Source organism: Ascaphus truei, chromosome 5 (genome assembly GCF_040206685.1).
Source record: "Ascaphus truei isolate aAscTru1 chromosome 5, aAscTru1.hap1, whole genome shotgun sequence".
Taxonomy (NCBI): domain Eukaryota; kingdom Metazoa; phylum Chordata; class Amphibia; order Anura; family Ascaphidae; genus Ascaphus; species Ascaphus truei.
The window spans coordinates 283524337-283541061 of NC_134487.1; the positions used below are offsets into that span (position 1 = coordinate 283524337).

Genomic DNA, 16725 nt, shown 5'->3' on the forward strand with positions numbered 1-16725 from the left:
AGAGAAATTGGTTCCTTTTATTGAACTTGAAACCATAAGCAGGTTTCTGGAGATGGATCTGAGGCGATAAGTGCTGGCTGCAGTATGGGTGAGAAGCCTGCTTAGATAATTGGGTAACTTGTCCAGAAAGTTAGACAGGAAAACTGTACCTTGCGCCTGGACTCAAGGGATAGCCAACTAAGGCCGTGCCTATAGTGCCGTCGATAGCGAAGGTGACACGACGGGTGCTGTCACCCGTCGCTACCGGCGAAAGTTATATTTCGCCGGGCGGCGGCGGTGCGTGTTTCCGGCAATTTGATTGGTTCAAGTGCCGTCACGTGACGCGACAGCCCTTGAAAAATCAAATTTTGCCGGCTACCAGTTTTCGCTCCGTCGCTTTGTCGCCGTTGCGCGCATTGTAAGCACACGCGCCAACGGCAATGCATTTGTTTTCGGTCGCCGTCGTGTCGCCGGCACTATAAGCGCGCCCTTAGTTTGGCTCTAGCTGGCTGCTCGTACAGTGCTCCAATGTAGAAATAGTGCAGCAGAAAGTCTGAAGGGAGGAGTTACAGTATAGGGTGCGGTTATATGGAGCAATATGAGCTTCAGAAGAGGTGGCTCAATCAGTCCCTGCTTCAACACAGGTGGCTCATTCTTCGATTGAGCCACTGATTGTCACCTGTGCTGAAGCAGGGAGTTCCCGGAAAACCTGACCTGTTGTTGGCCCTTGGGGACTGGAGTTGCCCACCCCTGGTTTAGATGTTTCTCTTTGATGCCTCGTTTTTCCTCTGGAAAGTGATAAATTGATCGGACTTCAGGGAGACAGATATAAATCGGCACTGGTGGGATTAGCTGCTTCAGTGCTGGTACGTTCCAGGCACCTCAGGAAAAGAATTGTTTTTATGTTATATTGAGCGGGAAATGTATCAACACCTCTGCAGTTTGCAATAACTTTTTAATGGACTTACCCAATTTTATACGGACAATGTTTGTAACACTTATGCTATTATAGTCACATAGTAGATACGGTTAAAATACACGTATCTATCAAACTCAACCTTTGTTATAATTGGGTGAGATCCCCATCCTATATTTATAGTTCTATTAATCCGAAGGAAGCAACAAAAACCCAGTGACGCATTTACCAATTATCGTATCATAAGGGAAACAATCCTTCCTGACCCCAGTAATAACAATCCCACTTCTCCCTGGATTAAATACTCTTCCTATGTCTAACGTATGTGGCATATCCCTGTATACTTTCATTTCTAAATACATGTCTTTCCTTAAATATATCTCCTGTATCTGCCATCACAGTCTCCATGGGGAGTAAATAAGTAAGTGGTGCAGCTACCGGCCACTCCATACAGAAGTACAGCTCAACCCCATTATAGCGCGATCCGTTACAACACGAATCCGCTTATAACGCAATGCAAGCGTGGCTCCCAATTTTCGTATTTATGAATACTTTACAACACTATTATTGGCGTCTTAAATACTTTATTGTACAATGCATACAACTGTACATTATTTCTAACGCGATCCGCTTATAGCGCGATGTGATTCTTTGGACCCCAAGCACAGCGTTATAAGGGGGTTGAGCTGTATATATCTTCAGAAGCAAGGGGTCTCCGGAGCTGAAATCAATAGGGTTCCGCGCCAGAGACCCCCTGCTTCCATCCTACGTTAATGCCTTTCCCGGTTAAAAACAGGACTTGCCGTTAGGTTAGTAGGTGGACGGTAGGCAGGCCCACCCAGGCACCGGAGGGGGCGGAGGCTGACACGCGCCCGAAGCCACTTGTCATTTAGTAATATCTGCGGTCGTTACCCCGGAATATCTTGTATATTGGCGGGTAAGAATATCTGACGAATCCTGGGAGCACATGAAGCATTTGCGGATTCAGCAAATATCGCACAATCACAAGACGTATACGTTCCGTATAAAGCAGGGGTCTCAAACTCGGTCACCAACAGGCCAACTTTTATGGATATCCCTGCTTCAGCACAGGTGGTGCAGTCGAAGACTGAGCCACTGATTGAGCCACCTGTGCTCAAGCAGGGATATCCATAAAACCTGGCCTGTTGGTGGCCCCTGAGGACCGGGTTTGAGACCCCTGGTATAAAGGAATGCCGGACGCCACGGTCCCTCCGTGTGACTTTATCTCCCACTCACCTGGCTGCCCCACGCTCACTTGAAATCCTAAGACTTTCCAGAGACCGTATTTAGGGCACACGTGGTACAGAGTCCACGTTTTCAGGTCCCAGACCATTTCCAGGCAACTAGTGAAAGTCCGTTCTCACGCTAATTTAGAATGAATTGTATCCATTTAGGAGGTACTTGTCTGAATTTGCGGCTCTAGCAATGCATTACTCCACCGACCCCGTGTAGCAGAGAAGGGGTTATACGCTTCTAAAAAATACAGCAAACCTTCACCGATCCCTACTGGACACTCATTGCATTAACCCCGTGCGTGCCGGGGAGTTGCCTGTCCCATAGAACTGCAGAAACGGATCTCTTCATTAGGAATTCTCCTGCACGTTATTCCCCTTCAGGTTGAGTCTTGGAGAGTGATGTACAAATAATAGATACGTCATTTTGTTTTCAAGGAAATGAAAGAGTGCTTTGTATCAGAAATCAATGTCTCCCCTGGAATGATTAGCAGCATACGTTGGTGTCCGTATTCGTGTTGTTACATGTGTCGCACGGTTGCATATTGTCTGGCGTGCGTCATGTTGGTACTTATCAATTAATTCGTCATTGTTTTGCGCGTTTGTTTTTTACGCTACGGCCAATTTTGACACATTTCTGGCGCACGAAAGTGGGGAATACTTGCAATTTTATTATACGTATTATTTGCATATGTGCAACATTGTCCAAACTCCGCCTCTAATGCCACCCCTAGTATTTGTTTCTTAGTGGGGGGAGAGGGGTAGTGGCTGCAGGAAACATTCAAATCAGTTTTATACATTGGCTAGAAAGACGCATGAATTTGCTGCTCTACTGTGACAAGAGAGCTTTTAGTGAAGCTTTATACATAGGGCCCTTGGGGTTTATGTATCAAACTAAACCACTGTGTATTTGCCATTAAATTGGCACTATACAAAAGATTGTGAACATTGATTAATGCAGAAGTACGCAAACTGGGGGGCGCGGCGTTTGCAGAGGCCCCGCGCTCTTCCCCAAGGCATTTAAATGAAATGCTGGTGGATCACGTGAGGCCTTTGTAACTTCACTTACCTTGGCTCCGGCGATGCGTCGCCATGGCAACACGTCGTCAAATGACGCTGTGGGGTGACGTTACTTTACCATGGCAACGTGGTGTCACGTGACCCCCCCCTGCCAACATCATTTACCACTGGAGACATGGTAAGGAGGGGGGCACCAGCAGGGGGCAGTGCAGACAGGGGGGCGAGGAACTTTGTGTATATATATTTGTGTATATGTATATATTTGTGTGTATATATATATATCCCAAGAATATTCTGAACATAGAATGTTTCAGGCACAGTGAGTCCCTGACCTGAAGAGCTTACAATCTAATGGTGGTGCCTGAGGCCCAGGGAGATGATGTTACTTTCCCACGGTCACAAGGAGCAGATACTGGGATTCATACTAGCTTGAAGCCCTCACCTACTTCAAATGCAGCGACCTTCCCATCCGTTCTCCTAACTTCATTTAAGAGATGCAAGAAAGCAAATGCCATCATTATAATGTTAGATTGTCTGATACCCAGACCCCGGCGAGTTACTCTCTTTGTCTGGGGCTGGTAACAGGCTGGCAGTGCCTGGACACTCAGGTTATATAAAGTTTATCTGTGACTGTGTGTGAGTGGCATAGTGTGGCTGGCAGGCCAACTTTCCCATCCCTGCTGGCATACTAGCTCATGCACCCACTGCACGTTCACTGAAGGTCGTTCTCAGATTCCCCCTGACTGGGTACCAACCTCCCCATTCAGTGATCCCTTGTTCTAGCATTTCTTCTTCTGTGTGACGGTAACATAGTATCTATACAATACAGTGAGGGGTACATATACTAGCAATATGTTTAGTTTACAGTGTTAACCTTTTGATGATGGGGTCCAGAGAGCTTTGAACAGGCTTAGGCTTGGTGAAAACAGGCACCGTATCACTTGTTTTTAACAGCAATGAGATGGTAGCACCCCTGGCACTTGACAGGTTAATGGTAGGATGCACCGTGGAGAATTACGCACACAGAAGGAAGTTATTTTATTATCATTTTATTATCATTAAAACTATGATCATTTACTTATTTATAAAGTGCCACCCTACTCCAGTCGTTTTCAACCTTATCTTTTTTTGGTTAGGGAACCCCAGAATTTGATTTAGAAATTCTGGGGAACCTGCGGAACCCCGATTTGAAAATCACTGCCCTATTCCATAGCGCGGTACAATGGGGAAACACTAGTTACATACACTGAATGACTTGCAACCCGATACCATAAGTACATTAAGTTTTCTGCTTGAAAACGTGGGCAGAAAAATAAAGTACATTGTTTATCCAGAAGGAGGATTTTTGTGATTTTGAAACCCTACCTTTATTTTGAGCTTGCCTTGCGTGCGTAACCAAACTCAAGCCGCACTTTTAACCTATAATAGCTAACAATAATCCAGTATGGTTCACTATGTATCTTTATCCCACAATGGGTGTTAGTATAATGGGTGTGTTATTTTAACTTATTCTGTTGTCTGTGAATGTTCATAAATGCTCAAAATGCATATTGAGAGGTTAGTATCTTAACTATATGTTAATCTACCATCCAAAATATATACAGTATATTGCTAAGCTTATTATTATTGTTATAAATGACTACGTCTTCTAGTTTTGTATATATTAGTATATGTATTCGTGCATCATTTCCCCTGATCCAGAGTACACAATAATAACACTATGCTCTTGTGCAGCTCATTTGGATCAGGTACCAACAATTAGATTGTAAGCTCTTTGGAGTAGGGATTCATTGCGCCTGCAAAATGTTATATACAGCGGTGTGTAAACTGTCAGTGCTACAGTGTATAAAAGAATCCCAGAGATTTTCATAAATAACCCCTACAGGGTTTAAGGATTTGGGTACCTACAGGATCCTTGTGCCCATCTGCGGGGGAAGCGCCTCCGTGCCTCACGCATCCTGCCCTCACTCCGCGTGCGGGGGCGCTGCAGACTGCGCTCACTTCACATGGGTCGGTCTGTTTGGTTCCAATCGATTCACAGGACAGCGTCAGCCCTGCGAGGACAGAGACACACTAAGAGTCTGTAGTATACCAGGACATGACAATTCCACCCGCCTGTCACCTGTTGGTCCCTCCCACCTCCTCGCCGGGGACACTCCTTACCTGCGCAGGTACAGACACACTGTATATACACAGTGCACAGCAGCAGTTTGTTGTGTAGAAATAAAGGGGCTTAAAACCTCCTGCAATGTACAGAACACGTACAGTATGAGAGGGAATAAACTGAGCGTAAAGAGGCAAATGTTCCGGGGTTCACCGACGCCTTCGCTCCGGCCTAGGACATTAGGTCGCGGCCATTTCGCCATGAGCAAATGACCGCCGGCACTTTGCCGGGACTCATCCCGCCACTGGGACCTGTCGCCGCTGGCTGCTTCACTACTAAGGTAAGTGCCTAAACCACCAGCCCTAAGCCCTTCCCCTAAAACTCCTACCCTAACCCCCTACCCCAACCACTAAAACCCTTACATTAACCCCCTACCCTAACCACTTACACCCCTTAAATTAACCCTCTACCCTAAGAACATTAACCCCCTACCCTAACTGCTAAAACCCTTCAATTAACCCCCTAACCTGTAAAACTTTCTTTAGAAGTGACCGGCGGCAAGGTGTCCGTCTGTGGCCGAACTCCGGCGGTCATCCAGTCGCGGCAAAACAGCCGCGGCCAAATGTCCCTTTGCGTCTTTATCCGCTCCGTTCCTCCGCTCCGTGCTTAGCTCCTCTGTCAGTTAATGTGTTTTTTCACAGTGCTCTTCCTTGACGGAAGTTGCTGTCTAGCATCTTCCCATACAGTGTAAATAGGGTTTTATTTACTAAAAGTCTCCCAGCTGCTAAACCAGGGTGAACAAAACAGCACCAGATTGATCAAAGAAACGGGATCGTTTTGAAATCAGCTAGAGTCTTTCCCTTTGCTTCAACACACAAACCGTCAACCATCCAAGAAAAGAACTAGTCTTCACAGCAAGTATACCGAAATGTTGATCCCTGCCCAGTAAATGTATAACTTGCTGTGAAGACCCCTGGAATGCCACTAGTTTATTCCTTATATTCTGCAGAAACCTATAAGAACATATAGATCATTGTATTTTAGATTTCTTTCTGTATAGCCCCACTAGTGGGGAAATGCATTTTTAACAAACCGAGTTTGCCTTTTTAATAGAGGTGCAGTAATATGTTTCTCTTGTGCAGCCTGCACAGCGCTGTGCAGTAATATGTTTCTCTTGTGCAGCCTGCACAGCGCTGTGCAGTAATATGTTTCTCTTGTGCAGCCTGCACAGCGCTGTGTTTCTCTTGTGCAGCCTGCACAGCGCTGTGCAGCCTGCACAGCGCTGTGCAGTAATATGTTTCTCTTGTGCAGCCTGCACAGCGCTGTGTTTCTCTTGTGCAGCCTGCACAGCGCTGTGTTTCTCTTGTGCAGCCTGCACAGCGCTGTGCAGTAATATGTTTCTCTTGTGCAGCCTGCACAGCGCTGTGTTTCTCTTGTGCAGCCTGCACAGCGCTGTGCAGTAATATGTTTCTCTTGTGCAGCCTGCACAGCGCTGTGTTTCTCTTGTGCAGCCTGCACAGCGCTGTGCATAGAGTTTTTCAGGCACATTGAGTCCCTGACCCGAAGAGCTTCTAATCTAATGTTGGTGCCTGGGGCACAGGGAGATAAAGTCACAAGGAGGTGACACTGGGATTCATGGTGACTTCCTCTACTTGATGCAGAAAGAAAAGTCCAACATCTTAATGTTAGATAACAACGACACAGCGTTTGAAGCAGGGGAGCCTGGTTCAATCCCCGGTGTCGGCTCCTTGTGACCTTATTGGGGAACAGTCACATTACAGAGGGCAGTGTTTGGGATCAGAGTCCCTGCAAAGGCTGGGAACAGGGTGAGCACAGGCAGCCTTAAACCCCTCCTTGCCTGTGGTGCCCGCCGGGCATTGATTTGTGAGGTGTGAGCACTGATCGGCTTGGGACTCAATGCACAGACTGAGGCATTTATACATGTTAACATGTGAGGGAGACACAGTACCACTACTTTTTAATTTACATAACTATTTCTCTTCTGTTTATTTAAGAGAAAATGGAACTTGTTCTCGAAAAAGCTCCTATCTTTTTGACATTTGAACATAAATACAAAATAAACCATTTAAAAACAGGGCCCGTGTACATTTTCCTCTTGTTTAAACCACTTTCACAACCAGAGGGGCCAGCAAAACGGTTTTGCCCCTCTGGCAATGAAAGGGTTAACAGAATCAGACCCAGTACCACTACTTATTTACTTTCTTCAATGTCCATTTTCTGATCCTGTCTCTTTGTCACTCTCTCTTCCCTGCACCCACAATGTGTAACTCACCCTCTGCTATTCCTGCGTCCTCTGCCAGACCTTCCCTCAGCTCATCCCCAGGAAGAATTTACCATACCTCCCATCCCTCCCTCTCTCTCTCTCTGCCACTCCGCATCTCACCCGTCACACTGTGGCCGCTACCTCACAAGACAGGAAGCAGCTGATCTGGGGTCACTGTGGGACCTGTGTGGTTTGGGGGCTTGGAGAGCAAGAGAGAGAATGAGGCCTCAGCCCTGACTCCTACTGTACATGCTGCAGGTCCTACAGCCCGCGTCCCCCCCAGACTAGCACATCTCATTAGGGCAGAGGTGACCTACATTACAAACCCAGCTCAATGAGATAAATGAGCAATATGCTCACGCACACACAGGCCTTTCACATGCACATACCCACATGTACAGAGCGGCGGCAGCAGCACAGATATTAATACAGGCATACCCCACATTAACGTACGCAATGGGACCGGAGCATGTATGTAAAGCGAAAATGTACTTAAAGTGAAGCACACCTTTTCCCCACTTATCGATGCATATACTGTACTGCAATCTTCATATACGTGTATATATGATGTAAATAACGCATTTGTAACAGGCTCTATAGTCTCCCTGCTTGCGCACAGCTTCGGTACAGGTAGGGAGCTGGTATTGCTGTTCAGGACGTGCTGACAGGCGCATGCGCGAGCTGCCGTTTGCATATTGGGCGCTATGTACTTACTCGCGAGTGTACTTAAAGTGAGTGTCCTTAAACCGGGGTATGCCTGTACACAGGTATAACTTTGTTACTTTGTATTGATACACAGGTTACTTTGTTAATATACAGGTATAACTTTGTTACTTTCTCACATGTATCTTAATGCAACTGCAGATCGCTGCACATTTATGTGCAGATTCAAATGCTTGAATGTACTTATATATATATTTATATATACATATACTGTACATGTACACCCATGGACATACTTCTATTTAACCACGAGCATACAAAAGCACCGACATACATGGCATTCATGTACATTCACATTGATATCATGCATGCACACTTACACTCGCACACAGTAAAATGTGCAAAGTTTGTCTGGGTTCCACTCACAGATGTTTCAAGAAATGGCGAAGTCTTGTAGAGGCTCTTACATTATCAAACAGTGTATGAGGACCCCAGAAATATACTACAGGTCCCCTACTTACACACTGCTGAAAAAAACCCATACTTTTCCCCACTAGCAGAGACTTTGCGCCGGTAAAAGATTGCGGCGTTTGCTGAATTTTACTACTGTTTTACGTTTTTTTACAGCTTTTCGGTTTGCAGCTAATGTCCAGACTTTAGCAAAATTACAAATCTTTCACATACCTCTACCCATTGATGCACACATCTTCAACGCTTGTATTTGCACTAATCTGTTCATGCACACTTCTATTTACACATTTGTGTACATTTACACACATTCATGTGTGCACGCTTACATTTGTACATATACAGCATGTACACTTGCACACAGTATGCACGATTACTCTTTCATACAGCACGCACACTTCCACTAGAACACACACTTATAGCTCTGTGCTCACACAAAAAAAAATATTTCTTTTTCGAATTCCACAGCTGATGTGACTCAGGTATTAGGCATGAAAAGCGGCTTCATACAGCGCTTCCTCCCCCCACATACACATCACCAAGAACATTCACATGGCAGGATGGGAATGAACTTACATTAACTGGGCTTGTAGCTGTTCTGGTATCCAGAAATATCCCTCTGCTTCAAGTCAATGGGCATCTCTGGGAGAGCTGGGGAGGAGGAAGAGAGAAATTAGTGATATTTACCTGTTGTGTGCCAAAGTATTGATGAAGAAGAGGTGGTGAGGAAGGTCTGGGTGCCGCCTGGGCTGGCACAGTGTTGCCTTTCTGATGCCTCCCAGAGAACAGATATTTTCTGTCCTGCCGCCCCTGGGAGTGTGTAAAGAGGGCGGGTGGGTGTGGAGACCACCCTCTGCCGACACAGGTTTAATTTCCTGCCGGGGGCATAATCTCTTGGCAAAATACGGCTCAGGTCTTAATCTGTCCTTCTCATTTCACTGAAGGGAGGGTTTAACCCACACTGCTCCCCTAATCGGAGAGGGGCGAAGGTGCAGGACTCGTGTAACTACTTCACTGCCAGAGGGACCTGTCTGTGAGAATGTTGGTGTGCCTGATACTAAGGGGGTTAAGGGGTGTCCCTGATATAAATGATAGGAGGCGTTGTATGTGCCCCTGATGTCTGTGTGTTAGGAGGTCCCTAATACAGTATATGTTTTGTGCCATGTTTACAATGTTCTTTCCTTGCCGGCTTTGCTTCTTGAATAAAAATGAATATGCACACATTTTCATTCTGCATGCATATATTTACTGATTACCTGACACACTGGTCTGGGGTGAGAAGGGTGTGTGTGTGTGTGTGTGTGTGTGTGTGTGTGTGTGTGTGTGTGTGTGTGTGTGTGTGTGTGTGTGTGTGTGTGTGTGTGTGTGTGTGTGTGTGTGTGTGTGTGTGTGTGTGTGTGTGTGTGTGTGTGTGTGTGTGTGTGTGTGTGTGTGTGTGTGTGTGTCTCATATAGACATATTGTGTATCACTGAGTGTGAATTTGCCCATGTGATCAGTTTGGGGGGAGGGTACAATTCTGGGAAATTACATGCAAATGAGCACACAGTGCCACCTTTTGCTTCAAAACCATATAACATGGTTCCCTATAGGCTTAAGCTTGCTGCATTTCACAGCTTTGAGCACAGCCAGGGTTAAGATGCATAGCCAGTAAACCCACCCACAGACAGCCATTTTGACCTTAATGGGTCTCATTAGTGTCGGGTTGGTTATACTGGCTTTACAAAATGAAGCGGGGATAGGTTTCACCATACTTAGTTAAGTTATGGTGGGTAAAAAAAGTGACAAAAACCCTCCACAGTAAAGTATACAGCAAATGGAAATATTACTGTATGCTCATTTGCATGTCTTAGACAGGTCTGATATATATATATATATATATATATATATATATAATATATATATATCTCCTTCGCTCAAAGCCTACTTCACAGCCTCAAAGGGGTGAGAAGGATGCAGTGGATGTTAACCATACTATGAAAGATTGAACAATATACCCGGCTAAAGTGGGAAAGGTACTTGCCAACATGCAAATGAGGCCGGCCTTTGGAAAACGTGTGGCTGAAGATGTAACTGTGATATGGTGATGAAGACTATCGAAGATAAGAAAAGCTTAAAGAAGATGAAGCAGCAACTTATGACCGGGAAGAAGCAAATCATCGCACTCAAGCAAGACGACGGATCAACAATAAAAGAGAGTTGAGGACTTCTACATGAAATTGTATGAGAACACAGATAAAAAAGGACATAATCCAGCAGAGAGAGCGAGAAGAAACCACCAGTGATGTACCATGCGTCCTTCCAGAAGAAGTAGCAAAGGCAACTAATTCCATAAAGAATGGGAAGACTCCCGGGGAAGATGGAATTACACGGAATTTTTAAAAGAAGCTGGGGAAGAAGTAGAGAGAATCCTTGCACAACTCTTTACATGCTGCTTGAAGAACAGGAACATTCCAGAACAATGGAGCAATGCCGTAGTTATCCCCATCCACAAGAAAGGAGACAAAGAAGACTTCAGAACTAGATTTTTACGAAGATACTCACCAATTGGCTGCAACAGACCCTGAACTTCACCCAAACTAGAGAACAAGCAGGATTTCGAAGTGGGTACAAAACAATGGACCACATCCAAATTGTACAAGAAGTGATTTCCCGAAGTAATGAATACACTCTACCACTCAGATTAGGATTCATAGATTACGAAAAAGCATGCATCTCTCCATGTTTATTTGCATTGTCTAAAGTTTCTGAATTCTCTTCGCATTTAGGGCCCAAGTTTCATCGGGGGTGCATGAAGGTCCTGATTTAGGGACCAAAACGTTGGATTTATTGGACTACAAAACACTTATTTTTTGACTTACCTGCGATGTGCTACTTCTATCGTATATGTGTGTGTGATTAATATGTAGCGTGCACTTGCTTACACATGCCCATGATTAATACAGGTGTGCCTATTGTATGTACATACAGTGGTATGCAGAAGTATACACCTCCCTGCAAATATTTCACATTTTGTTGGCACTTAACCGTACTTCATGATTCTTTCAAATTAGACTTTACATGTAGAATCTACAAAAAACTTCTCCAAAGTGATAAAGTTAGAATATGCATAAAGAATATATAGAAGTAAGATTTACAGAGAAAAACAGATTAATCTCAGTTGCATAAGTATTCCACCCCTTTGCTACTGCAGCCCTAAGTCAACTCGAGTGCAAATTAATTCTTTAAAAGGTCACAAAATGAGTGAAATGGTTTCAGCCTGTGTGTAATCAAACTGGTTTAACTTGTAGATCATTTCCCTCCGGTATTTAAAGACTTTCAAGCTGCAACTCACACAGTGATCCTACAAAGCAACCATGAAGACCAAGGCGCTTTCCAAACAAGTCAGGGATAATGTGATAGAGAGGAGGGTACAAGAAAATGTAATTGAGGGTACAAGAAAATGTTAAAAGGCGCTGATTATCCCTCTCGGCCCAGGGAAGTCCCTCATTAAGAAGTGGAAGATGCATCATGCCACCCGGGGCAGGTCACCCTCTCAAACTGAGCAGCCGGGCAAGCAGGAAACTGATTCAGGATGTCACTCTGAAGCCAACAATGACCTTGAGCAGCAGCGGATTTCAAATTTCGCCGTCCCAAGGCACTTAGCTGTGGCGGCCACCTCCTCACTGCCGCCCGCCTTCTTCTGAATTGCAGCGTCAAATGACACCGTGAACGTCACCAACGTGACGTCGCACGGAGTCGGGTTTACATGGTAATGCGACATCATGACGTCATTTGACGCCGTCACTTTGGACTGAAAATCGGCAATCGGCTGTAGACCCGCCGGAATGCCCAGATCTCCTCAGCGTGGTGACGTCACCTCAGCAGATCAGGGCATTGCGGCGCGTCTACAGTCGATGGCAGATATTCAGCTGATTTTAACACGCTGCACGCCGCGAGAATAGGGGAGCCGCTCCATACATCCAGCATTGGACATCGCCAGGGTGCTGTACCCCTGGTAGGAGCAGATGATTGTTGCGACAAGGTCCCCAAGCATCCAGTCACATGATTATGGACTCCCGCTCTCGTTGGTGAACATCTCCTGCACTGAGTATTATCATTTCATGTCTATATTTTGTAACCTTCTTGAAAGTGCATGCGCGACGCGATCAACAGACCTCTTCTCTATGAGGCCGCCCATGGTGCGTGCGAACGATGCAGAGCGGCAGATTTTTTAAAAGACAAATGATTTTGTCTTTTCACTTCAATATCATATTGTGTGCACTTTTCTATTTCTTTGTTCTCTTCCTTGTCACGGCCACGAGGTTTATGATACATGTACATTCATTATACATTATATTTTTATGGTATTGGTGTTTTCACTTATAACTCACTTTGAGGTTTATTGTGTATTAGGCACTTGTAATAGTTTTTGTTTGGCGCTGATCCCCCTTCTTGGGTTGATATATATATATATATATATATATATATTAGTGAATTCACTGGCTTTGCATCTCATCCCAGGCTATGTTAAAAAGCTGTGTTTAAAACAGTGAGCATTGGCTTAACGGTTCCATGTAATAATGGATTTAAGACAAACGGTGGCAGTGCATACTCATTTGCATGTCGTTTCCCAGAGTCCCTTGCTGCAGTCGAAGCACTGTACTGTATGCTAGGGGATAATGGCAAAAAGCAGGGTTGCAGATCTGTCTAAGACAGGGGTGCACAAACTTCTTGAGCTGCGCCCCCCTGTCCGGCAGCCGCAGTGTTCACGCCACAACCTCCAAGGACTCGGCATCAAATTATGCCACGGGTCACGTGACCCCGCCGCGTCATTTGGTGCGCATTGCCATGGCGACGCATCAAGTAACATGACCCGCTGCGTCATTTGACGCCGCGTTGCCATGTCGTCACGTTGCCGAGGACCCGGCGGAGAGCAGGTAAGGGAGTTACAGAGGCATCACGCCTCCCCCGTCATTTAATTTAAATGCCGCGCCACTCCTAGAAGTTCTCGCGCCCCCCAGTTTTTGCGCACCGCTGGTCTAATTCTCGCGCCCCCCAGTTTGTGCACCGCTGGTCTAAGACATGTGAATGTGCTCACAAGTAATATTTTTATATGATATATATATATATATATATATATAACAAATATATCACCTCTCTTCCTCTCCCTTTCCCCATTTATCTCCCCCTCTCTCTCTCCACCCTCGTATTTCTCCCCCTCTTAATTTCTCTCCTACTTATTTTTTCTCTCTCCTCCCCCCTCCCCCCAACTCAGACCCGCCACCCCCCTACCACTTCTGTGGCTCCCCCCTGGCTCTGCCTCTTGGTCTGTTCCTTGTCCTCTGCCTGCAGGATTGTCACTTGTTTGTGCTCTGCCAGTGGTGGGGTGCTGCAGGGGATCCCCCTCCTGTGTGTCAGCAGGCCATGCCAGCTCTGATCCACATCACGTACTGCACAGGCCTCCGGCAGGGACACAGTTAATGTGCCGTAGCCTCTGTGTGCTTAGCTCTCCAAGCTATTTTACACTCAAAGTTGCATGCCTGGGGTGGGAAATGAAGAGGTTAATCTGTAACTATAGATCTGATGGGGAAAGAGTGAATGATCTTTTCTGTCTGTGTCCTGCATTACTCTGGCAGTGAAAGAGTTAATAAAGCTATGTCTCCGGGTTAGAAAACGACAGATTAAAGACACACGAAAAAGCGTCACCGCTCTGGATTTTCGATAAATCTGGTGCTGTTTTTACAAGAAGTTTTGCAGTCCTGGGAGACGAGAAACTCCCCACACACCGTCTCAGCAGCGCAAAGTGCTACAGATGTGCATGATCTAAAGAAAGACGAATACTGTACAGTGAAATTAGGGAAGAAAGCTGTGTATTGCCATTTTTTTCTGTTTTACAGCCATATTTAATGAAGAGACAGAAAATGGGCATTGGGGAGATGCATTAAAATGGTTCAATTTGCTACAAAACACGGAACATACATTAGCATCTGGGTCCCCTTTGTATGAATATTTCACATCTTGTTTCTTTTAGCGTATTTGGGTAATCGTGATGTCACTTAGTACGTGAAGCGTAGAGAGCGATTAGCTTGGAGTCAGGGGCAGAGTGAGAACTGTCTCGATGCCCGCTATCGCTGATTACTCTTAATCAATAGGGCGTATTAACCATCTAAGTTGGAGAAACACCACCACTGTTTGGCATGTGTGCATGTACCATCTACTCACCTGTGGATCTGATCTATTCCTACCTATTTCTTGAACACACTATACTATGTACAGATTTTTCTACCTTGAGCACTGGAAAGCAATTAGGATTCACTTCTGTATACAGATAGCTGACCTTCAGAGGGGCAAACACTTGTTTGACTTTAAAAGGAGCAATCCAAGCAATGTCCTACATGTGTTATTTTTATTTAAATAAATTGGGTTTGTAGTATTAGATAATACATACTACATTTTTTTTTATGCAACTCTTAATGCATTTAGTGAGTTTTAATATAATGAGCATTGATTTCTACAGCAGGGTTTAGCCACCTCCCCAGCAGTGCAAGATCTTTGCAACACTTTCCTGTTTGTGATCATTTGTTGCCAATACTCCCAGCAGTTTGAGCTGCAAGCTGTAACAATAGTCAATAAATAAGTAAGCCGCACTCATATACAAAAATGACAACATAGAAGCCAAAAGCTTTTGGTAAAGGCAACAGTACAGATAGTCCTCGCTATCCAACGTTTCACTTTACAACGAATGGCATATCCAACGCTTTACAATGCAAACCTATGGGCCGTTTTTCGACGCCTGAATGCGTTATCCGACGCTCACCGCCACTGATTAACATGGGACTCACTTTACAACGGTTTCACTATCCAACGCTACTTCCAGAACGGATTCCGTTGGATATCCGAGGACTGCCTGTTATTGTATTAGCCCATATTATGTATAGTAACACAGAGTGAGATAACACACTTGGGGACATCAAAATGACAACACAATGTGAAGAAACTTTCTCAGAAAAACAGTACAGTGAAAACGACTTATCTGTGAGCTCTACAAGAATAAAGAGGATAAAAGCTGGTAAATAACAGCGGTACACAGAAAAAGAGGCAAAAAAAAAGGGAGAGGAGGTGAGGGGAAAAACACTATCACTCAAAATGAGGGGAAAACCCCATAAAAAAATAACAGCGAGGGGATAACAAGGGGGGCAGTAAACTGTTATAAAAAAAAGGAAGAAACAAGGGGGGAGTGGGGGGCAAAGTTTCGGGGAGTAACCCCATCATCAGCCCCGTTCCGCACGATTCTAAACAACCTCAAGTACTTCCCTTTGAAGACACAAAAAAAAACCAGCAGAAGTCAGGCAATAAGCAGCAGCAGAGAGGCAGAATACAGACACGATCAGGCGCTAGGAAGAACGTTGGTTGTAGTGCAGCAATGGTGAAAAGGCGTGCTGATTCTAATTGTATATATGTAACAATAGCCCATGTTACCATGGTCATTTAAGAATACATTGTAGCTGCTGAGTTACACTGACTGAAGGATTGATTGAAACTGAAAGGCAGCCATTTAATGAACCCTGGGAAGCAGGATTTCGCTGATCGATCACGGGCGAACGTATCGATCGGTAGCTTAGGTAATTAGTTTTCAATAAAGGTAATCAGAGGCTGCATATATTAAAACAAAGGAGAGATTTTTTTGTAAGTGCCGCTTTGATCGCCTCTTTAAAGCAGATTAATGAACATGATTTCATGTTTTTGATTTTGATTTGAATAGGCCGCAGCCTGCAGTAGAGTGTTCACATGTCAACTCCCGCGGTTTATTCTCACTTCCTTCACTCCGCCAGGCAGCACAGAGCTGTTTGTCGTGCGGATTACAAAGAATCTCATCTCAAGCGATTTATCGTAATCTTCTCAGATAAGGTTCTTCGATGTCTACTAAGGACGCTTGGCAAGAGGGGCTTCAGGCAGCCAGGTTCATTTTCGTTACAGGCTATTGTTTTTGGAATAAATCACACAGTTTAAAACAGAAGTATTGAGTATAGTGTTGTGAAGAAATTGTTACCAAAAATT

At 44.9% G+C, this 16725-nt stretch overlaps 2 protein-coding genes across 11 annotated transcripts in view; one reads left to right on the forward strand and one right to left on the reverse strand.

Moving 5' to 3' along the window:
• The window catches only part of CACNA2D4 (calcium voltage-gated channel auxiliary subunit alpha2delta 4), a 211204-nt gene that overhangs the window by 127702 nt on the left and 66777 nt on the right, over positions 1–16725 (forward strand). The gene's annotated exons all lie outside the window — the stretch shown is intronic.
• Positions 1–16725, reverse strand: part of LRTM2 (leucine rich repeat transmembrane protein 2) — a 43547-nt gene that overhangs the window by 17971 nt on the left and 8851 nt on the right. The window contains exons 1-3 of one of the 4 annotated variants that reach the window (XM_075602364.1): positions 11547–11569; positions 9264–9338; positions 5077–5222 (exon numbers count right to left, since the gene is read on the reverse strand). In XM_075602364.1, the coding sequence (XP_075458479.1) occupies positions 5077–5125 (49 nt within the window). In that variant the 5' untranslated portion in view covers positions 5126–5222; positions 9264–9338; positions 11547–11569. Of the gene's footprint in view, positions 1–5076; positions 5223–9263; positions 9617–11546; positions 11570–16725 lie in introns of those variants that run through there. The other 3 variants (XM_075602363.1, XM_075602366.1, XM_075602365.1) reach the window with 3 other exon arrangements.